This window comes from Tasmannia lanceolata, unplaced genomic scaffold (genome assembly GCF_043159265.1).
Source record: "Tasmannia lanceolata isolate RefF3 unplaced genomic scaffold, GAP_Taslan_0.1 ptg000021l, whole genome shotgun sequence".
Taxonomy (NCBI): domain Eukaryota; kingdom Viridiplantae; phylum Streptophyta; class Magnoliopsida; order Canellales; family Winteraceae; genus Tasmannia; species Tasmannia lanceolata.
The window spans coordinates 9445552-9468889 of NW_027518698.1; the positions used below are offsets into that span (position 1 = coordinate 9445552).

The window sequence follows — 23338 nt, forward strand, 5'->3', positions numbered from 1 at the left end:
CCTAAATCCCAAATCTTTCTTGTAAATACCATTTGTAGATCCATTCATCCTCCAAAACAAAAAAGAAACGACAAGAAACCCAAAAAAAGATCAATTCTTGTACATTCTTTTCCCTCTTTTCTCCATCCAAATCTTTTTTTCTTGTTTTTTTGCTTCTTTCTCCATAAATCTTGTTCTGTCTTTTCTCCATCCATTCTTTTTTCTTCTTACTTGGTCCTTTCTTGCTATTATTATTGTCCTAAATCCATAAATCTCTTTTCTTTTTGTCAATCCAGAACCTTGTTGGGTTCTTTCCTTCTTTCCCTTTTGAATCTTATCCTCCCATTAGCCCCATCAACTCAACTAAACCTTTGTCCCAAACTAGTTGGGTTCGGCTAATGAATCCTATAGAAAATTTTAATGAGAAGGTGAAAGAGTCTACCCGGCTCAAATTGACTAGGTCTAACCATGACACTAGTTGGGTTTGTCTGCATGGCTCATTTTCTTCCAATCTCTCCTATCCAAGGTCATGTCCTCCGTTATGTTCCTAGCCATCAAATCTTTCCTCACTGTTTCTACCCAAGTTGTTTTCGGTCTACCCCTTCCTCTTTTACTGCATCAACTTAGCATGAGTCACTTCTTCTCACTGGAGCATCCAAAACGTTGGATATGCCCAAACCATCTTAAGAGGTGCTCTCTCACCTTCTCCTCAATTGGTGTCACGCCCACCTTTTTACGGATGTCTTCATTTTTAATTCTATCTAACCTTGTGTGTGCATTCGCATCTCCACTACACTCACCTTATGCACATGCTGCTTCTTGGTGGCCCAACATTCTGAGTCATACAACATGGCTGGCCTCACTGCTGTCTTATAAAACTTTCCCTTCAACTTGGTAGGTATTTTACGGTCGCACAGAACTCCTGAAGCATGCTTCCACTTCAACCAACCTGCTCTTATTCTGTGGTTAACATCCTCTTCAATCTTTCCTTCCTTACGTAGGATTGAACCAAGATAGCGAAAGATATCCCTCTTAGATACCTCTTGTTCAGTCATATTTACTACAACCTCGCCCTGCCTCCATACATTACTAAAGTTGCACTCCATATAGAGACTCTGTCTTAGTCACACTCAGTCTAAAACGTTTGGATTCCAAAGTAGTTCTCCATAACTCTAACTTAGCATTTACCCCTGCTTTGGTTTCGTCAATTAATATTATGTCATATGAAGATAACATACACCACGGCACTTCATCCTTCATACCCTCCGTAAGTTCATCCATAACTAGAGTAAAACGATAAGGGATTAGAGCTGATCCATGGTGCAGCCCTATTGTAATTGGAAACTCGTTAGGCATGCCATCCGTAGTTCTTACACTAGTTACTGCTCCATCGTACATATCCTTAATCACATCAACATATTTAGTAAGCACTTTTTTCCTTTCAATGACCCATCACATAACACTCCTAGGAACCCTATCATACGCTTTCTTCAAATCAATGAAAACCATATGAAGTTCCTTTTTATTTTGTCTAAATCACTCCATTAACCACCTGATCAAAAAGACAGCTTTCATAGTCGATCGTTTGGGCATGAAGCCAAACTGATTCTCTATGCCTTAGTCTCTTAGTCTATGCTCGATCACCTTCTCCCATTAGCTTAATTCCTAGGTAATTCGTGCAACTCTGAATATCCCCTTTATTCTTATACATAGGTACTAATGTCCTCTTCCTTCACTCATCAGGCATCTTCTTAGTCTTCAAAATATTGTTAAATAATTTAGTTAACCAAACCAAGCCCACATCACCCAAGCATCTCCAAGTCCCAATAGGAATACTGTCATGCCCCATAGCCTTACCTAATTTCATATTTTTCATAGCTACTCTTACCTCTGATGTTTGGATTCTACGAGCAAACCTCTGGTTTGTATCATCAAAAGTGTTATCAAGTTCTCCCAAACCCTCCCATCCACGCCATCATGTTCTTTACTTTCTATCTCTCTATTCGTTGTGTTTCATGGCCGTTGGGTTGTTCTTCAATGAGCACACCGAGTGTTTGATCAAATGTCTAAGATAGATGTCATGCCTTGATTGTATTCCTTTCGTTGCTTCGCCCTCAACTTGAGGGGGAGTGTTGAAGACTCCATGTAGTCCCATGGATGGAGTGTTGTGCAGTGTTGTCTTTACTTGTCTTCTTGTTATCTTTTTGTTTTCGTCTCCTTCCGCATCATGTGTGTCGCCACCTTGTTAGTCTTTGTTCGGTGGTTCGTGGTGGTGGTTGTTCTTCCTATTCAGTCTTGTTGTCTTTTCCAGATGATGTTCTTCACCATTCATGGTTGGATGGTTGGTTCTTTGTGTTGTTGGTGATTCGTTTCTTGGTTAGCTTCTTCTGTATCATTTTTGTTGGTGCTTCTACACGTATAGGTAGTTTCCTTGCATAGTTTTACGCACTCATCGTGGTTTGCGATGCAATTCACCTCTCATTGTCTGACTATATGCCTGGTCGTTAGCATGGCTTTCGGCCTTATCTCTTCAGGCGACGTGATGTTCTTCGTCCACCTTATCGCCAGACGACGGTGTCCCCAGTCGTTGGTCGGTCATGTCTCTTCAAGCGACGTGTTGTCCGCCGTCGACCTTGTCTCCCCGGACGACGGTGTCCCCCGGTGTTGGTCGATCATATCTCCAAGCGACGGGGTCCCCCGTCGACCGTCGTCCCATCGTTGGTCGGTTATATCTCCATGCGACAGTGTCCCCCATCGACCTTGTCTCTCCAAATGACGATGTCCCTCGTCGACCTTGTCACTCCAAACGACAATGTCCCCATCTTTGGTCGGCCATATCTCCAGGCGACGGTGTCCCCTGTCCACCTTATCTCTCTGGACGACTGTGTCCCCCGTCGTTGGTGGGTTATATCTCGAGGCGACGGTGTCCACCATCAACCTTGTCTCCCCAAACGAGGGTGTTCCCATCATTGGTTGGTTATATCTCCAGGCGACGGTGTCCCCCATTGACCTTATCTCTCCAGACAACGGTGTTCCCATCGTTGGTCGGTTATATCTCCAGGCGACGGTGTCCCCCGTCAACCTTGTCTCTCCGGACGACGGTGTGCCCCCCGTCATTGGTCGGTTGTCTCTCCAGGCGACAGTATCCCCCATCGTTGGTTGGTTATCTCTCTCCAAGTGATGGTGTACTCCATCGTTGGTTGGTTATCTTTCTCCAGACGACGGTGGCCCCCGTCATTGGTTGGTTCCTCTCAACCTTCTGGTAGTGGGAGTTCTTCTTCTCCTATTGGCGTTGTGCTACTCAGCTGATATCTCTGCAAGTGCTACTTCGCCGTTGTTCGCAGTGCACCCCATGGGCGTGCTTATTTTGTTCGAGGCTCTTTGTTGTCCCTGTTGAGGCGCATCAGTTTGATTGTTGCTGGCACGCAGCTTCGTTCGTCGTGTTCTGATTCAGGGGGAGGCCATGTACTAATCGCTCTGGCTGTCATTCAGGGGAGCTGTTATCTTTGATGGTTGTTGATCATGCCGTTCTATTCTCTGTGGCCGTGGCTTTTTTTTGTTATGTATTTCACTATATACTCACCACACCAGCTAGAGGGGGAGTGTTGTACCAAGCTGGTTGTGTGTATGAAATGATTATCTTTTTTTGTTTTAAGAGTCTTATAGTTGTTTATAAGGGTATTGTACTTTTATTTGTCCCAAGCTCTATTGGCGTTGTGCTACTCAGCCGATATCTCTGCAAGTGCTACTTCGTCGTTGTTCGTAGTGCACCCCATGGGCGTGCTTATTTTGTTCGAGGCTCGTTGTTGTCCCTGTTGAGGCGCATCAGTTTGATTGTTGCTGGCACACAGCTTCGTTCGTCGTGTTCTGATTCAGGGGGAGGCCATGTACTAACTGCTCTGGTTGTCATTCAGGGGAGCTGTTATCTTTGGTGGTTGTTGATCATGCCGTTCTATTCTCTGTGGCCGTGGCTGTTTTTTTGTTATGTATTTCACTATATACTCACCACACCAGCTTGAGGGGGAGTGTTGTACTAAGCTGGTTGTGTGTATGAAATGATTATCTTTTTTTGTTTTAAGAGTCTTATAGTTGTTTATAAGGGTATTGTAGTTTTATTTGTCCCAAGCTGGAGTTCCATGGTATATACACTCCAGCTTGAGGGGAGTGTTGGAGAGTATGTAAGGGTAGTTTAGGTAAGATGTGTATAATGAGGGGTATTGAAGTCATTGTATCATGTTGGCCTACTTAGGGCCTATACATACATTATCAATGAGAGAGCTCCTTAGTGCAGACTCACCATCTTCTCCATTCCTCTTCTTCTTCCTCTCTCTAACCCCAGGACCATTTCTAACACTCAAAACGTTCATACTACTACAACAAATCTGGTTTAACCGTTCAAATGGGAGCATTAATAAATATGGTAACAGAGATGGTTCTCGAAGTTACCATGGTAGCATGTAGATCCCCACTTAATTACCAAAAATCATCTCAACTCAACTAAGCCTTTGTCCCAAACTAGTTGGGGTCGGCTAATGAATACTTTAGAAAATTTTAATGAAGGTGAAAGAATCTACCCGAATCAAATTGACTAAGTCTAATCCTGACACTATTTGGGTTTGTCTACATAGATCATTTTCTTCCATTCTCTCCTATCCAACGTCATGTTCTTTGTTATGTTCCTAGCCATGAAGTTTTTCCTCACTGTTTCCACCCAAGTTGTTTTCGGTCTGCCCCTAACTCTTTTTACTCCATCAACTTGGCATGAGTCACTTCTTCTCATTGGAGCATCCAAAGGCCTACGTTGGATATGCCCAAACAATCTTAAGCGGTGATCTGGCATCTTATCCTCAATTGGTGCCACCCCCACCTTTTTGCGGATGTCTTCATTTTTAATTATATCTAACCTTGTGCGGCGCACATCCATCTAAGCATTCGCATCTCCGCTACAATCATCTTATGCACATGCTACTTCTTGGTGGCCCAACATTCTGAGCCCTATAGCATGCCTAACCTCACAATGATGCAGATATAAGGATTTATTTCCACATTATTTAGTTTCTAGCATTTTTATTTACATGTTATTAGTTTCTAGGATTTTATTTTCCATGTTATTTTTAGGAATTCTTATTTTAGTAGGTTTCTATCTTTTAGGTTGTTTATTTGCCTATATATAGGCATCTTTACAATTTATTTTGTAACTTGGAATGATTATTAAATAAAGATTGATTCTCCCCTCTAATTTCCTCTCTTCTTCTTCCCCAAGTCTTCTTCTCCTCTTTCTCCTCTATTCGTCTTTTCTTCTTCCCTAAATTCGTCTCTTCTTCGGGTTATTTTCGTCTCTCCTTCCCCTAGTCTTCTATTTCTCTCTTCTTTCGTCTATTTCTCTCCCCTTCACGGTCCTACATCAATTTGGTATCAAAGATAAAGATCCAAGAGTTCTAGCGATTTTTTCCAAGTCTTCTCAATCCGAAGATTCTCGTGTTTCGCCAAAAATCTGCAAAGAAAATCTGCGAAGAAGGTGTTTTCATGCTGCTGAGTTGACTCGCCCGAGTCAACTCGGTTGTCTTCAACCTCTTGAAACCCTAACCTTCATCTCAGCCACCATCCTTGTTGTTCAAACCTATAATCCAAACCCATCTCAACCTAACACCCTTCACAAACCTGATTTTCAGCCACTTGAACAATCCCCAACAATCAGTCGCTACAAAACCCCATCTTCGTAAAGAAAAAAAAAAAAAAAAACCAGTTTAAACCCCTGCTGCTCCACCTTTCTCATATCCGAACCCTTGCTGTTTGCAAACTTCCTTCCACCGACCACCATCAACCCTTAACTCCCTTCTTGAAAACTGAAACCAGTCCCCTTTAACCACCACCTCCAACACTTGAAAGCCTAACCCGACACCCTAGTGATTAGGCTTGGGATTCCAACCCCACATCAGCCCCCTGCACTTTTCTATTGATTTCACCCAATTCCCCCTAAAACCAGTCACCTGTTGCCACACAAAAACAGCCACCCATCACCACTTTCCATCATACAAACAACCCCAGTTGCAGCAGACCAGCACGCAGAAAAATACTTCTATCTGCCTTCCTTCAACCCAACAATTCCGGAGCAGGAGCAGGAATTTGACGCTGGCAGTACCCATCTTCTCCAGCGAAATTTTTCAGCAATCGTGAGGAGGGACACCTAGATGTCATGAGGCACAAGGAAACTCAAGGAATTTCCAGTTTTGAAGATATTAAGAATCGTATCTTACCCATATGCGAGAAAGAGAAAAAAGGAAAGTTACCATAGATAAGGGTTTATTTGTTTTCTGCCAATACGTCATTCATCAAGAAAAAGGGAAAGGCAAGTTACCTTATCGAAATAGTTAGTAAAAGACTAACAGGTAACTATTGAAAGAGTAGTCATCCGGTGGATTATTGCTTGGACAGCAAGTTACCACTTACAACTTGTAACTTAAGTTTTGTTGACCTGGTAACCTCCAATTGCAGGTAAAAAGAAAGACTTCTATATTCACACCCTCCTTTCTTCCTTTGGGCACCCCCCTCATATTAATAATACTAGATTTCGACCCCCTTATTTTCCCTTAGGACAATCCCCTTATAAAATAGTATTTACCTTATCTACCCCCACCCCAAAATAAAAATAAAAATTCAGCTCTTTGTTTCTCTCTCCTCTGTCCTCTCTCCTCTCTCCATTAGTTTTTCTCTCTCTCCTTGTTTGGGCTACTTCTACTCAAAATTGGATTTCAACCTCAACGCGAAAGTTGTTAGTGACAACTTTTAGAGCGCATCCGGCCTATTTTCTGCAGCGGACAACAGTCTTCAGCATAGTTTCAAGAGCCATCTCAGCCGTTGATCGCGCCCTTTCTTCTGATCATCACCGTTCTGTCATCCGATTTGAGATCCGAGACAGGCGCTGTGCTTCTTTCGACATGTCAGATAAATCAGACCGTTGATTTCAGTTTCCGCCACAGATCCCTATGGCTCCGCCAGCTGCTCCATATTATGATAGATATGACCCTCGATATTCTTCTGCACCACAGGTTCCATATTTCTAAGGTTTTGATGACTACACCTATATGCTTATGGAGATGTCGAGAATGCATGTTTAGACTAGATCCATGCACTTAATGCATACCATAGATACTGTGGTAATGATCATCAAATAACAATTCGCAAAGTCAAGGATACAGTGTGCCACGAAGCCAAGTCGAATAGGAATTTCTTCATTAATAAGCGTCGTGAGTTTTGTAAGCCTCCATTTCGTCGATGGGAGGATGTTCGTTTTGAGTTTACATACCACTATCAAAATCAACAAAGATTGAAACGTGAGCGAGCAGCGTATGACCAAAGATTGATGCGTGAAGAAGCCGCTCGACGAGAAGAAGAAGCTCGTCGTGAACAACAAGCCACAGCACGTCGCTGAATTTGCAGCTGAAAACCAATATTTCGAGCGTCGCATGCGCGAGTCATATTTGCAGAGCCGCTTCACTATTTCATCCGTCCCACCTAACGTTGCTGTTATTCTTACAGAGCACGATGCTAGTATTGATGAGATCATCGACGTTGAGCCTTTGATTCCATCAGATTCAGATTCAGGCTCTGAGATGGACGATCCAGAGTTACAGACTCAGTTGATTGCTGATATCGACATCGTTGCACATGATGCTTCTGAGATTTCTGCCGCACCAATTGTCGAGCATCTAGAGAGAGATTTTGCCACTTCTACAGTCGAGACAGCTATTTTGGCAGAGCCGCATGAGGTTGATCCATTGACAGAGTCGACCGAGCACCACCATGAATCAGAAGCGAGTGCTTTGCTTGACAAGTCATTACTTGAGACGGATGATCGAGAATATGTTACGGAGGATTGCACTATCTTTGAGCCAGTTGAGCAGATTGTCGAGATTTGTGCTGACATAGAGGTACTTGTTATGCAGATTGATCAGGAGGATTGCCCGTCTGATATCACTATACCCGATACGATTCTAGCAGATGATTTTGTTGTTGATTCCATTACGCCCGATGTGATACCAGTAGATGATGACCTTGTTGAGGCTAGTTATGGATTGGTACTGCCCATTGCTGTTATGCCGATCCCACCGATCCAGAAGGAGTACGTTGCGATCTTCCCAGCTAGTTTACTTCTCCAGCGCAAATTCTGTTCGCATGAATCTACATGGGCCCTTTATTTTCTCTTCTTCCGCCGACCTTGCAGATGCTTCTCTCGATTGTCTCGAGCGTTAGACATGATGATTGCTTCCGCCGGATTACGTGTTCTATTACTTCAGCGGATTGTTTACATCTTTGACCCAGGTGGACTAAAACTCGAGGGCGAGTTCTTTTTCAAGCAGGGGAGAATGATGCAGATATTAGGATTTATTTCCGCATTATTTAGTTTCTAGTATTTTTATTTCCTGTTATTAGTTTCTAGGATTTTATTTTCCATGTTATTTTTAGGAATTCTTATTTTAGTAGATTTCTATCTTTTAGGTTGTTTATATATAGGCATCTTTACAATTTATTTTGTAACTTGGAATGATTATTGAATAAAGATTGATTCTCCCCTCTAATTTCCTCTCTTCTTCTTCCCCAAGTCTTCTTATCCTCTTTCTCCTCTATTCTTCTATTCGTCTTTTCTTCTTCCCTAAATTCGTCTCTTCTTCGGGTTATTTTCGTCTCTCCTTCCCCTATTCTTCTATTTCTCTCTCATTTCGTCTATTTTTCTCCCCTTCATCAAATTTCCCTTCACGGTCCTACATCACACAGCTGTCTTATAAAACTTTCCCTTCAACTTGGTAGGTATTTTACGGTCGCACAGAGCTTCTGAAGCATGCCTCCACTTCAACCAACCTGCTCTTATTCTATGGTTAACATCCTCTTCAATCTCTCCTTCCTTATGTAGGATTGAACCGAGATAGCGAAAGATATCCCTCTTAGGTACCTCTTGTCTGGTCATATTTACTACATCCTAAATTTTTTTTTAAAAACAAATATTTACTACATCCTAGCCCCGCCTCCTTACATTACTAAAGTTGCACTCCGTTTTTATCTGTCTTAGTCCTACTTAGTCTAAAACCTTTGGATTCCAAAGTAGTTCTCCATAACTCTTAACTTAGCATTAATTTGAGCTTTGGTTTCGTCAATTAATACTATGTCATCTGCAAATAACATACGCCATGGCACCTCATCCTGGATACCCTCCGTAAGTTCATCCATAACTAACATAAAAAGATAAGGGCTTAAGCTGATCCTTGGTGCAGTCCTATTGTAATTGGAAACTAACTAGATGTGCCATCCGTAGTTATGACCATAGTTAGCAAAACGTGATATGGCAAAAAACCGGGACGAGAAAAATTCGGGTTTAATACGGTATTGGTTCAAAAAACGTAGTCAAATAAACAATCAAAAAACGGAAAAGCAAAAAACACATTCAACGAATAAAACAGTTTAAAACATTTTTGTTTTAAAAACAAGTTAAAAAATGGGTTCAATATGAAAAATGATGCAGGTTCAACAAAGGCAAGCTAAAACAAATGCTAAAAAAATGCAAGCAAAGGGATTCAACGTGAATAATGATGCCATTAATTGGTTTTGAAGCTGGAGGAAATTACTTGTTTAAATGGTTCCAAAAAATAGTTGCAGTCCTGTCTTTGACCTTTTAGCTGAAGGACAAATAACAAGTGCAATCAAGTATTAGGTTCGATTTTCTTTCACCCAATTCTTTTTATTAACCAAAAGATGACCTAAAAACATACTAGGGCAAAGGAAAGAAATTTATCAACAGTTAAAAATGGGTTTAGAAACAAGATTTTATTAGCATAAAGATGCCCAAAAAATTGAAAAACAATAAGGGGAAGGGGAATAAATAGCATGATTCTCCTGGTATTCGTGGGATCTCATTATTCGGATATCCCAAGAACGGTTGCCCTTAGGTTTATGTAACAGAGGAAATTCAAACCCTGTCACGTAACCATAAATCTAACAAAAAAATACAAACAACGAGAGAAAAATCAAATGGATCAAAACCAAATTCATCAAAATCTGCATAAATATCAATCAATGTGTATTAAAACCCAGATAGAGGGGACTGATGAATTCACCCCCTTTCTTTTCCATTTTCGCCCCCTTTACTGCTTGTGTTAGAAATCGTTAAACAAAAGTCTCTCTCTCTCTCTCACGTGTAATAAAAATCTCTTTTAGAGTTCCTTTTCTTCTCTGCTTCAATTCTAGGGCTCAGATCCTCCTCTTTGTCAGGTAAAAGCACGAAGAGCTCCACAGCATGAATTTTGTCTTCATTCAACACATAAATCTCAGTCTTTTGAGGGAACCCTAAAGATCAAGAGAAATAAGGTTTTTATCCTTTCCCCTCTATTTCTTTGTTTTCTCTATATCAATTCTAGGTTTTTTGAGCAAAGAGAGAGGAAACATGAAGGATTTATTTACCAAATCCGTGGAGAGATATACTTTAGAGAGAGAGAGAGAGATGTTTATTGTTTTCGTCGGAGGGAGACGAGAGAGATGGAGTAAAAAATTGTTCTTAAAAAAGATGGGGTAAAATTGGAAAAAAATTGTGTAAAAAAACGTGTTTTGATGTTTTAAACGCGTTTTAAACGTTTCCTGCCATTAATCGCGATTTTTTTAAAGTCGGTCATTTTAAACACCGTTTAATACCGCAGTTGCTCAAAACGTGGTTTTTCAACCCAAAAAAAAAAAAAAAAACGCCTTATTAAACGGCATTTTGCTAACTATGGTTATAACACTGGTTACTGCTGCATTGTACATATCCATAATCACATCAACATATTTAGTAGGCATTTTTTTCCTTTCAAGGACCCACCACATAATACTCTTGGGATCTCTATCATACACTTCATCCAAATCAATGAAAACCATATGAAGGTCCTTCTTATTTTCTCTAAATCTCTCCATTAACCACCTAATCAAGAAAATAGCTTTCATAGTCGATCGTCCGGGCATGAAGCCAAACTGATTCTCTGACACCTTAGTCTCTTTTCTTAGTCTATGCTTAATTACCATCTCCCAAAGCTTCATGGTGTGACCCATTAGCTTAATTCCCCGGTAATTGGTGCAACTCTGAATACCCCCCTTATTCTTATAAACAGGTACTAATGTACTCTTCTTCCACTCATCAGGAATCTGCTTAGTCTTCAAAATATTGTTAAATAATTTACTTAACCAAACCAAACCCGCATCACCCAAGCATCCCCAAGTCTTAATAAAAATACCATCAGGCCCATAGCCTTACCTAATTTCATATTTTCATAGCTACTCTTACCTCTGATGTTTGGATTCGGACAAACCTCCTCCAGCTTGTATCATCAAAAGCGTTATCAAGTTATCCCAAATTCGCTACGGGTTCTCCATTAAACAACTTACCGAAGTAACTTCTCCACATCTCTTTAACCTCATTTTCTTTTACTAACAATCCTTGAGATTCAAGTCCTCGCTCTTCCTTTTTCTCATCTTAGCAAGCTTGTAAACATCTTTTTCACCCTCTTTCATCCCTAACATGTGGTACAAATCCTCATAGGCCTTGCCCACTAGCTTCCCTTAGTGCTTTCCTAGCTTCATTTTTAGCCAATTTATACTTCTCAATGTTCTCATTTCTACACTTATGCAAACATTAGACTCCGTTTTAGACCTAATCGCCTTTTGGACCTCCTCATTCCAGCACCACCACGTATCTTCAGACGGTGGCCCACTTCTTCTAGATTCTCCTAGTACCTCTCTAGCCACTTTCCTGATATAACTAGACATATACCATTTTTATAATTACCCAAAGCCATATACCAAATATATGGATGATATCTCTTTTACCCAAGGATATATCTAAAATTTGATGAATTCGATGGAATTGGTGTCTAAATGAGTACATATGATAAATGCTAGGGATGGAGGAAGTCAAAGAGCCCAACGCTCGGTGGAAACCCCCTCTCTAGCTAACCTATTTGCCTCGCTATTAGCCGAACACCTAACATGGCTAAAAGATATGGAAGCCTCGCCAATTCTGTCCAGGATCTCATCAAAATAGGAGGCGAACCCCCATGGAACCGCTTTTGACCCTCTAAGCCATCTACAAACATTGAGAGTCCCCTTCCACCATCACCTTGTTTAAGTCCACATTCATAAGCAACTTAATACCATAATGAATGGCTCTAACACCATAATGAACGGCTCTAACTTCAGCCTCGTTAGCATCTGCCACCCCTATCGGCCCACTAAAAGCCCAAATGACTTTCCCTTCATCATTCCTTAGGAGACCACCAATGCCAGAGGGCCCATTATTACCCAAGCTAGAACCATCAAAATTCAATTTTAGAAATCCTTGAGCAGGAGGCGACCAAGCTTGAGTTACTTTAGGCTGATTACTAGCTCTAATACATATTTCAAGCTTCAGTTACTTTCGGCTGATTACTAGCTATGATACATATTTTCTCCATCCGTGCCATAAGTCATAAGCCAATACAAGTTTAAAGTCTGGTAATAATTTCACCCAAGAAATAGTCAAAGCAATCACGTTAATAAAGATGAAGTGAATTCCTTTAGAAGAGCCCTTGAAAGTTCTAGCGTTTCGCTCTTTCCAAAGCACCCACATCGTAGCTAGGAAGGAGACATGCCACAGTATTTTACCTTCTCATTGCAACGCCCAACCCTCCAAGACTTCCACGATTTTAGTAGGAAATACCCATGAGATGCCAAATCTACACAAGAGTCTTCCCCATACACCATTGGCAAGCTTGCAATGAATGAGGAGATGATCCGCAGTTTCACCGGCCTTCAGAGCCCAGACATAGGGCACAATGATCAATGATTCACATATTTATGTCTAAGGAAGTCAATAGTTTGAATCCTTTGTAGAGCTGTCGTCCATCCAGAAAGACAAACCCTGGGCAGTGCTTGAATGTCCCACACTGGCTACTTTGTCAGAGGCTGGGCAAGCTGGCAGATGATGGTAGAAAGATTTAACTGACCAGGTCCCACTAGAGTTCCAGACCCAAATTCTTCTGTCGACCCCGTCCAACTTGATATAGCACCTTTCCAATGTTTGCAAAAGCCTCCCCACCAATTCCAGCTCCTTGACAAAAAACGAAAAGGTAAAATACTGATAATCTTAAAGGAATCTGAAGCTCTAACAATTTAAAGGAATATGAACTCATTCAATTGTGCCAGAAAGTGATGTACTTTGCTATCTTGCATTCTTTATTCACTGTTGAAATCAAGAGTTTTGGAGAATTTAGCACAAGAGCCGATACTCTAAAGGCTTCCGTCAAGCGAAAGCATGCAAAACAGTCCCTTTTACCCAAGAAGAAAAAGAATGAAACTTCTACTTCTAAAATTAACAAGTGGCCTTTGTGGATCTCAGATGGGATTGGAAAATAAAAGGAAAAGAAAACACTAGAGAAAGGAAAGTAGGAAAAGAAAAATACAAAGGTAGGCCAAGACCTAACTCTATCAAGGAAAGATGAGAAGATATATTCTTCTTCAAATGATCGAGTAGAAGATTTGTTTGGTACATTGTTGGAAAAGGGTTTGATAAAATTGCCCCAACTAAAGAGCCTAAAAGGCATCCTAAAAGGCATTGAAAATATCAATCAACCAAAGTACTACAAATACCATCGATTGTTCAGCCACAATTTGCCCAATTGTTTTGTTCTTAAAGACAAAATCCAAGATGTTAATTGACGACAGGATTATACGTCTGAAAGGTGATCACAAGAAAAGTACCATGGGTACAGTGACTAATATTTTTTTTCAATGGTAGGTACAGTGACTAATAATCTTTTTTTTTCCTTTTTTGTAGGTAAGCTGGGATTGAACGTCCGACCTCGAGGTTGAAGAACAATGCCTTGACCATTGAGCTGGAGGCTCAATCCCAACTAATAATCGTATTGTCATTAAAGAAACTCCATTTCTTATGAAATTGTGGTAGGTATCGGCGTCTCAGACCAGCATCTCAGACCAGCAGAGAGAGAGGGCAACGTTCAAATGAAATAAAGCGATCCCCAAGTGTGTCAACTTTCCAAACAATGCAGTAATGTATTAATCATCCCTTGCATGAAAGAATGGTCAGTTCCAAACAATGAGTTTAATAACACTCATACTGCAAATCTTAGAAGCATATAGAAACTGATAGAAGAACCAACCCAATGAACACATATCATTCAACATAAGTTAGCAAGGAGGCATAATGGATACAGATCAGAAGGATATGCTTTCATAATAAAAATCAAACAGTCGTCCAATAAATAAATAAAAATCAAACAAGTTGTGGAAAGAAACGGGCAGCAAATCAAAGATCATGAATGCATGAAAAGATTGATATATTAATGAATAAAGATGAATATTCACAAAGCTGCTACCATTATCAGTTTTTATTTGACTGTAATCATCAGGGCACGGGAAATCTTCAATTGCTAAGCACTTGTCCTCTAAAACTTCATGTTTTGGTTCTAACAAGTGTTCAACCTCCATTACATCATCTTCTGAGGCAGGAATAAAAGATCCATCACCTTCAACCTAGCCAGAAACAAAGCACAGAAAAAGAACATGGAAGTCATGGCCAACTTAATTACAGTATAGACATAGCAATAATATTTCTACTAGAAGCATTTAGTGTTACTAATAACATAATTAGCATCAGCAAAGTGGAAATACAATAGATGTGCAACAGAATTGAAAAAAACAATATTGCAAACACATAAGAGAAAAAAGTATATTACAAGGCAAGAGAGCAATAAGAGCACAAATACAGATACAATAGTGTAAATATGATGCACAACAATAGCTGAGCAGCATCATTAAGAAGAATAATGTGATAAACTCACGATAATCCACATATGAAAGTACATGTTACAGTGTACTAAAGAAAGCTCTAGCAAACTTAACCATAATGCACAAACATATAGTACAAAAATTTCAATTTTTTAAAATCCAAGCTACGCATCACATAGACCAGTGCCCAAACTGGTACTTATCGACCATATCTGTGATCCCCAGATTCCAATTTGATAGCAGAGCTATGTTTGCATCAAAAGCCAATCACATCTAACATATTTGACCACTTTGAGGGAGTCGTCCTCAATGTTCAAGTGCTGAATCTGATCCCTAGAAATGTATCTAACCCAACCAAAATGTATCATAACCTCTACCTTGTGCAAGCATCCATATCAACAATTGGGCCAGAGAAAGCCTAAAAATCCCACTAAGAAGTATCATAACCTCTACCTTGCAGGCATCCGTATCAACAATTGGGCCCGAGAAGGCCTAAACAAAGTTACCAGGATCGCCCTCCCACCCTCCGACCCGCGATCACCAAAAATGGTGACCCGGGCGACCCGCAGAATTCCAAAGATTGTACGACAAAACAAGAAAGACACTGGGATTTTGGAACAGTAGGGAGGAAAGAAGAAAGAGAAATAGAACAGCTTATTGGGTTTTTTTTTTTTTTTGTTGACATAGGGTATCCAAAAAAAAAAAAGGGTATCCAGCCGACCCCAACTAGTTTGGGACAAAGGCTTTGTTGAGTCGAGATGAGTTGAGTTGAGTTGCGTTGATGACATAGGGTATCCCCACCCCATTTTAGGGTGGGACAGCTCATTGGGGTTTTCTCCACAGTGAAAATGAAAGCCTCAATTAGTGAGGTTTTCCCGATAGAGATCAATCCTCGACTTGTGTAATTAAGTTGTTTATAAGTTGATTACTCCCTTTGGCTGTCCTTTATAAAGCTTAATTTTGATGAGTACAAGTTTCTCCCCAGACATGCAAGTGCTTGTGGGTAGATAAAGACTTCAAAGGCATAAAGTTGTGCTCATTTATGGTACACAGGAAAATACTTCATCCGTTTCGTGTCAGTTTTACATGTAAGATGCAGGCATTTCAATATAGTTTATGGAACATGGTTTTAAATTTCCACTGAAACCAAAACGAAACAAACAAAATATTTTCATTTCCATCCCATCAAAACACATAACGAAACTAAAACGCATACCGAGACCAAAATTGTGCACATTAAGGTCAGCTAATCAGTGTGTACTGCATAATTACATTTATATGAACTGTACGTGAAATATGATATATGTTTTTTTTTTCCTTTTGAATGGTTGTGATCAAGGTTTTAAATTTCAGCCGAAATCCGAAATTTCAGATTTCGGTGAGGACCGAAATCGAAACGTTTCGAAACCGAAATTGCCGAAATTTCGATTTCGGCGAAATATTTGACAAAATATTAATTTTTTATTCCTTTACAGAATTTCAACCGAAATTGGCCAAAATTTCGGGAGAAAAATATGGGATTTCGATATCTACTACCGAAATTTCGGGATTTCGGCTGAAATTTCGGTTTAGTTGAGGACCGAAATTATAGCCGAAACCAAAATTTAAAACCTTGGTTGTGATGCATGTATTGCGTATAGAAATTGATATGAATTACATGTGAAATGTGGTATGTACTGATTTATCAGAAGCGTCATAGGTGTTCGACATTTTTAAACATTTATGGATGGTTGTCTTGCTTATGTGATGGTTTCTGAGTGTGTATTTGTGCTTATTCTAGCATTTCCCGAAGTGTCATCTAAAATTATATCATTTGCTTATGTTTTCGTGATTTTACAGAATTTCCAACCAAAACTGAACGTTTCCATTTTCAACGCAACTGAAACCTAAATCGAAATTAAAAACGATGGGTACACAGCCCACAATTAAATAAGTACAACCTCATATTTAAGGGAGAGGCTACTTCACAGTCTTTCATCGGACCAAACCATGTTAGACCATGCAAGCTTCAAAGGAAAGGAACTCTACGCCAATAGCAAGGTGGATGCCTAGAACACCACCTTTGACCAAAGCCTCAAACACACTTACTGGTTTCGTATGTCCCTCCATAGTTTTAAATTTCCCCGAAATTTTCCGGAAACAACCGAAATGTTTGTGTTTCCATCCCCACCGAAACGATATCTCAATGAATTCCTTCCACGTCATTATTTCTAACCAAAATTCTCAAAATTTGACCAAAATCCCTGAAATTCGACTGAAATCCTCGAAATGACAAAAAATGGAAAGATGTTAGGATTTGCCTTTAATTTCATTAATTTAGAGAATGGTATTTGGTAAGCAACATCATTGCACTACACAACAAAGTAACTGTATCTTATGTACGGGACGTCAGATCGGCATGGAACCAACAATACCTTGTAACGTTGTGGTACATAGAGTTGGGGTCATTAGAGGGGAGACTGGTCATTGTACTTTCTTGTAGCTCATTATATTGTACTTCTTTATTGAATTGCGCAAAAATGCATATCACTACGTGTTCGATGTGATTAAGCCATTATGGATGGTTTTTAAGTATGTATTTGTGCTTATTCTAGCATTTCCCATAGTTTCATCTTACAATTTCATCAATTACAAAGGTTTACATGTGTTTTCGTGATTTTACAAGATTTCCACCGAAACTGAAATGTTTCTTGTTTCCATGCCGATTAAAACCGAAACCGAAATTTAAAACCTTGTGCCCCTCTTGCATTGGTGTTGTATAGGAATGAATTGGGTATGAACTCACCAATAAAACAAGCATGTAATGATGTATTAGTAAGAGTAGCATCACACAAAGGCCATAGTAAGAATCTCAAAAGACTAGCAAAACCTCTTGCAATGTTACATTGCTTGAAAATGTTTTATGGTCGTAAATAATGACAGGCACAATGTTATGAGTCTTGTGACTTATATAATAAATATGACTTCCACAATGCATAAGCAAAAAATCAAGAACAAATATTTTGACAAAATTAAAATAATTCATCAAGAAAAGAAAATGTGACTTGCAAATAGTCATACTAAACATCTAAAGGAAAAACTCATTACACAAAACCACGTAGAATAAATAATGGAAAGGTTCTAGCAAGAGTTTGAGGCAATCCAAATGAACTTTAGGGAAATTTCCATACCCGGACAAGTTTATATGTCAATTGATCCAGTCCCTCACTTGGAATGGTGCAATTGTCTTCTGATGCACCTATCATCGCCCTAGAATTGTATTTCCCATTTTCCAACATTTCCATACGATATGGAAAATGCAATTCACATTAATGACTACAAAATGAACCACCAAGTAAAGAGAATGTCATCTGCTCCACAACATTTGCCAAAAAAAAAAAAAAACAGAGACAGAGGGAACAAAAGCAAATCTGAGATCTCAAACATTCAGCCTACATTGCAATCCTTGGGTATTACATGCCTACAAGGATTTTAGACAAGCATGAAATAAAACAATCAGATAATTTACCGTAGCATAATATTAAGACAATCGATAGTGCCCAGCACCAAAGAAAAACAAATTGTATAATTAGTCCTCGAGTTTTTTGGAATGGTAAATATAATAAGTCCTCCGTAGAATACTAATTGTTACTACCAAAGAACATCAAAATTCAAGAAACAGATGATTACAATATGGGCAAACAATTCATGAACTGTTTAAATTTTCGAGCCTATCTAGAAAGAAGAATCCAATTTTAAGCCCTGCAGAACGCATTTCTGCACCTCACAAGCATGACAAACACTTGCCAACAACTATGTAGACGGAGTAAATATTTGTTTCCTTCAATATTGAGGTCCAGCGATCAACTATGTGATAGAGATATGATTTTGATCTATTACAACTCATATGGATCAACTCATTTAGATCATGTTCACGTAACTACATCGATGTGTCACTCATCAAAAGTTCAAGTATTCTATGGTTGCCCTGCTAATGGTCATGTTTCATGTCCAAGACAGACACATTGGATAAGGAAGATAATGGCACAGATCAAACTTTTGGCCATTGCGAGATATCTGCAAGAGTTAATTTTCACAAGACTTGTTGATAGAAAAGACACAAAGGTGAGAGCAAGTGTAAGATGTACAATTTAATTGGTTCCATGTATGTCGCACCTACATGGGAATTAACTGTAGGATGTATAATAGGGAATGACAAGGGTAGATAAATTATTTTAGTCTTCTAACTGGATATTAACCCAATAAAATGTTTTCTTTGAAGTGATTTCTGTTAATTGGTCTTCGATATGCATATGGTTCAAAATGAGATAAGTGCTCTACTTAATGAAGGGAATTGCCTCACTCTGTCACCCATGCTCATCCACAAAATTCAAAACCATTAGAAACTGACTGATCCTACAAATAGGAAGCACCTTTCATCATTTGACCTAGTTAATGAAGGGAATTGCCTCACTCTGTCTCCCATGCTTCTCCACCAAATTAAAAAACCATTAGAAACTGACTCTGATCCAACAAATAGGAAGCACCTTTCATCATTTGACAAGTGAACACGCCATGGATAATGAAGGCATACATACTATATCAACTGATACATATTAATTTTGAAAGGTCGGATATGATTTAAACCCCGTATTCGGTACGTGTGAAAGGTCGGAGGTGTCTTGGAGTGTCTGGGGTGTAACAGCCTCATAAGGTCACATACTAAAGATAAGGCATGATTATTATTTTTAAATCTCTTGGTTTACAAAAATGCAACCAGAACCCATTTCTAATCACAATTTTTTTTTGTATTCATCTTTTCAGAATTTGGAATTAATCAATTCATTTGTTAAAATGGGCCCTAAGAGAATTTTCTTGGACCAAATAATAAATGTGATCTACAATTGGTCATATAATCGTTGTCACATAGACCTTTTTTATGCAACATCTTTAACTAAGGGCATAAGAGGATTAGCCGAACTAACTCATTTTTTTGATAGACGAGTAATTGATTATTTTTCACCATTTACTCTGGGATTAAGCATCATATGAGCAATCCCACACAAATTTGCTTGAATCAAGCCTAAAACATGCAAAGTGAAGAGTTAATCAAAGAGCCAAATGTGGTCCACAAATGTGAGGCTTTATACTGTTTAAGTAAACAATCCAACTTTTCCCTTTTTTGTTAGGGGTTAACTAATTGTAGGATAAAATATGCAATATTTATCATGTTTTCTCAATTTCCGTTTTTTTAGTTTTTGACTTTTCCATCGTTGTGCTGCTCAACTTATGTATCTGCTTAGTGTATTGCATACTTATATTGTTCACTTCTTTTATTTTCACTTGTTTCTACTTTAGTTCAAGTGGACAATAAAAAAAAATTAACAAACAATTAGAAGGGCAAGCCTAATAGGCTCGCCAGCACAGTAGAAACATTATGATTCACATTAAAATTATAAAAAATTAGATATTTATAAAACAAATTCTGCCAAAAAATAAACATTTTCGACAGTTCTTGCTTTGGAAGATACAGCTGCAGAAGCGTCTATTTTGATCCTTGATCGGAAGGGTAATCAACCCAAGGATTGGGTGTTTGTCAATCTACGAAGTCATAAACTAGTCAAATTTGGAGATCTGTTGGCCAATATACTAGGCACTAATTAATCAAACTCGTAGGGCTTCCTCCTTTAGATTTTATTTAGAGGCTGAGGGGTCTTTTGCCAAGGTTCATACTACATACTCACTAAAAATAGTAAGTTCATACTCACTATAAACATTAAATACCTATTTTGAATTAGTGATGTACTTGGGCTTAGGTAAATGGGCCATGGGTAATGGATATTAGTGGGTAATAGGCTGATGTGGACATCTCTTGGCTTAATAAATGTCACAAAATTCAAAGAAAACCCTACATAAAAGAAAAAACATGTGTCCCCTATAAAACAACTGAATATAATGAATAAGATTGTGTCATCACATCACTAAACTGCATGATATGCATCGGAACTTGGGATGTATCATATTCACGGTACTTTAAACCATGGTTACAAGAGAAAATAAACCGCAGTTTAGTGATGTGATTCACTGGAAACACTGGAAACAATAAACCGCAATCAGTCTCATTCTACACTCCAACACAAAAGAGAAAATCCAGCATTGATCAATCAAGCTGATCTGAGAAAGAGAAACAAGAAGATCAATTTAAAAAAAAAATTAAAAATCAAAAAAAATTAAATACCAAAAATGAGAAAATATCCGAATAACAATCATCAATCGGAAGAGAAAACACCGATCTTGCAAAGGACGAGAGCTCAAGGATCACATGCACATAATGAGAAGCTTGATCGATTAAGAAAACTAAAACAAGCTAAGCAGAAAACTCTAGAATGCTTAGATCAAGTACAGAAATTTGCAAAAAAACAAAATAAGAACAAAAATGGTAAAAAAAAAAAATAGAGAAAATGACGCAGATTTGTTTTAGATTCAGTAGAGAAATTTGAGAAAGACGAAATAAGAACAAAAATGGATAAAAATCAAGAAAATGAAGAGATTTGTCTTGGATTAAGTAGAAAAATTTGTAGAAAAAAAAAGAAGAAGAAGAACAACAAAAGGTTTAAAAAAAAAAGGAGAAAATGAACAGGATTTGTCTTAAAATAAGTAGAGAAAATTGCTAAAAATGAAATAAGAACAAAAATGGTAAAAACATAAAGAAAATGAAGCAGATTTGTCTTAGATTCAGTACAGAAATTTAAGAAAAACGAAATAAGAAGAAAAAAATTGAAGCAAAAATGAAGAAAAAGAAGAAGATTTGAAGAAATCTCACCTCGTGATGTCAGCGAGATCTCAGAGCGAATGTTCGAAACCAAAGGCCAAAACCGCCAAGTGAAAGCAACTGTGAGAGAGGGGATACAAAAAGCAAAAGCTAAGGTGCTTTACCTTTTGAGTGACGGACGCCAAATGTTTCGTAAAATTGGATTGGAATATCGGACTTGGAGTCCGGATGCACGGAAACGTGGAGGAGCGGGACGGTTACCGTTTCGTTTGCCGCCATAGAGATGTGACGGCGTTTGCATGAAAAGAGACGGCGCCGTTAGGGCGATGTTTCCGTGGAAAAGAAAAGGAGGGGTGGGGAAAATGTTGGGGGGAAAGTGAAATTTTTGGAGGGAACGGAAAATGATAAGAAAATTGTGTAGTTAGGCCGCTTCCTAGTATCTCTTATATGGCGGGGCCTACTTCATAGGATGATCCAAACCGTTCATTTGTTGGGGGCAAAAAGTAGATAGGTTGTACCCAATAAATTGTCTCCACATGACGATCTTAACCCTCGGATCAATAGAGGTTTCTATAACTCTCTAGATCGGAGGGTTAGGATCATCCTATCGAAATAATTTTTCAGGATACAAAAATATCTAACGATTAAGATGATCCTACGTAGATGATTTGCAAGGTACACCCTATTTACATCATGCCACCAATAAGTGAAACTATGAAGTGGGCCTATGGTACCTTTTGAAAATACCGGACTTATCAGCTACATAAGATCTCGTCACATCTATAATTGTGAAACCATGTTTTGATAATGGGACGACTTACTTTATGTCATAATTCTTTGATGGGAATTGCTAGCGTCGATTCACAAAAGGCATTTCACGGTTGGTCTATCGCATGTCAGACCAGCCACCTCGTAAATGGAGACAATCACAGCCACCTCGTGATTGGAGACAAGTTATTGCCTCCAATCACGAGGTGGCTAGTCTGACATGCGACAGACCAACCGTGAAATGCCTTCTGCGAATCGAGGAGTCCCCACCCTGCGCAGGGCGTCGTGGGATGGATCCCCATTTTTTGCAGTTTAATTGCCAGTCCCAGCTAAAAATTGGAAAACCTAAGTTTGTCTCATTATCAAAACATGGTCGTGGGGATATTAGTCCACTCCATTTTTTTAAGCAAACTAGGGTTAGGTTTAATAGTTTATGCTAGAAAAGAAGACTCGGGACCCCACCTAGTGGGGATGCAACTTGCATAGGTTTGAGTTGAGCTTTTGCTAAAAAATGTATCAGAATCAACTCAAACAGACCCGATGTTAAGGTAAAAATTGTATCGGACTTGGGTAGGGTCAAGTTGAGCTAATGCACCTCAACTCGCTTACAAGTAGGGATACAATTTGAGCTTTTCCCAAAAAATAAATTGGAATCCCCCCGCACCCCCGAACATGACCTGATTTTATTGTAAATGCTCAATTAAAATTCTCAAAGATCGACCCAAGTTGCACCCCTAGTTACAAACTCACACCTTTTAGTTTGGCGTGGCAACTACAATTTCGGGCAAATCATGTTGAGAAAATCTTGTTCGAATTATTATAGGTCCTTGATCCATCAAGCCTTTTTTAGGATTTGGCCAACGAAAGCAACATCATTGATTTCTCTATGTTTTTATATTTGAAATGGGTGTGCATTGGCATGGACTAAGACCAAGTGGGTCGCATCATAATATTTTACTATATCAATGGTCTTGATTGCACATATATGCCTCCGTGTGGACCCTAGGATTGTTTGCCACCATTGATTTTCGACATTAT

The 23338-nt window shown here is 39.1% G+C and overlaps 1 protein-coding gene across 3 annotated transcripts in view; it reads right to left on the minus strand.

Annotated features, from left to right (window-relative positions):
• The window catches only part of LOC143855498 (uncharacterized), a 63595-nt gene extending 41872 nt beyond the window's left edge, over window positions 1-21723 (minus strand). For 2 of the 3 annotated variants that reach the window (XR_013237893.1, XM_077365625.1), the window contains exons 1-3: window positions 21584-21723; window positions 17952-18096; window positions 14370-14526 (exon numbers count right to left, since the gene is read on the minus strand). Coding sequence is in view for 2 of the 3 variants with exons in the window: in XM_077365625.1 (XP_077221740.1) it covers window positions 14370-14526; window positions 17952-18065 (271 nt within the window). In the remaining variant the exon portion in view is untranslated. Of the gene's footprint in view, window positions 1-14369; window positions 14527-17951; window positions 18097-18216; window positions 18242-21583 lie in introns of all 3 variants that reach the window. The other variant, XM_077365627.1, reaches the window with a different exon arrangement.
• Between the last annotated feature and the right edge of the window lie 1615 nt (window positions 21724-23338).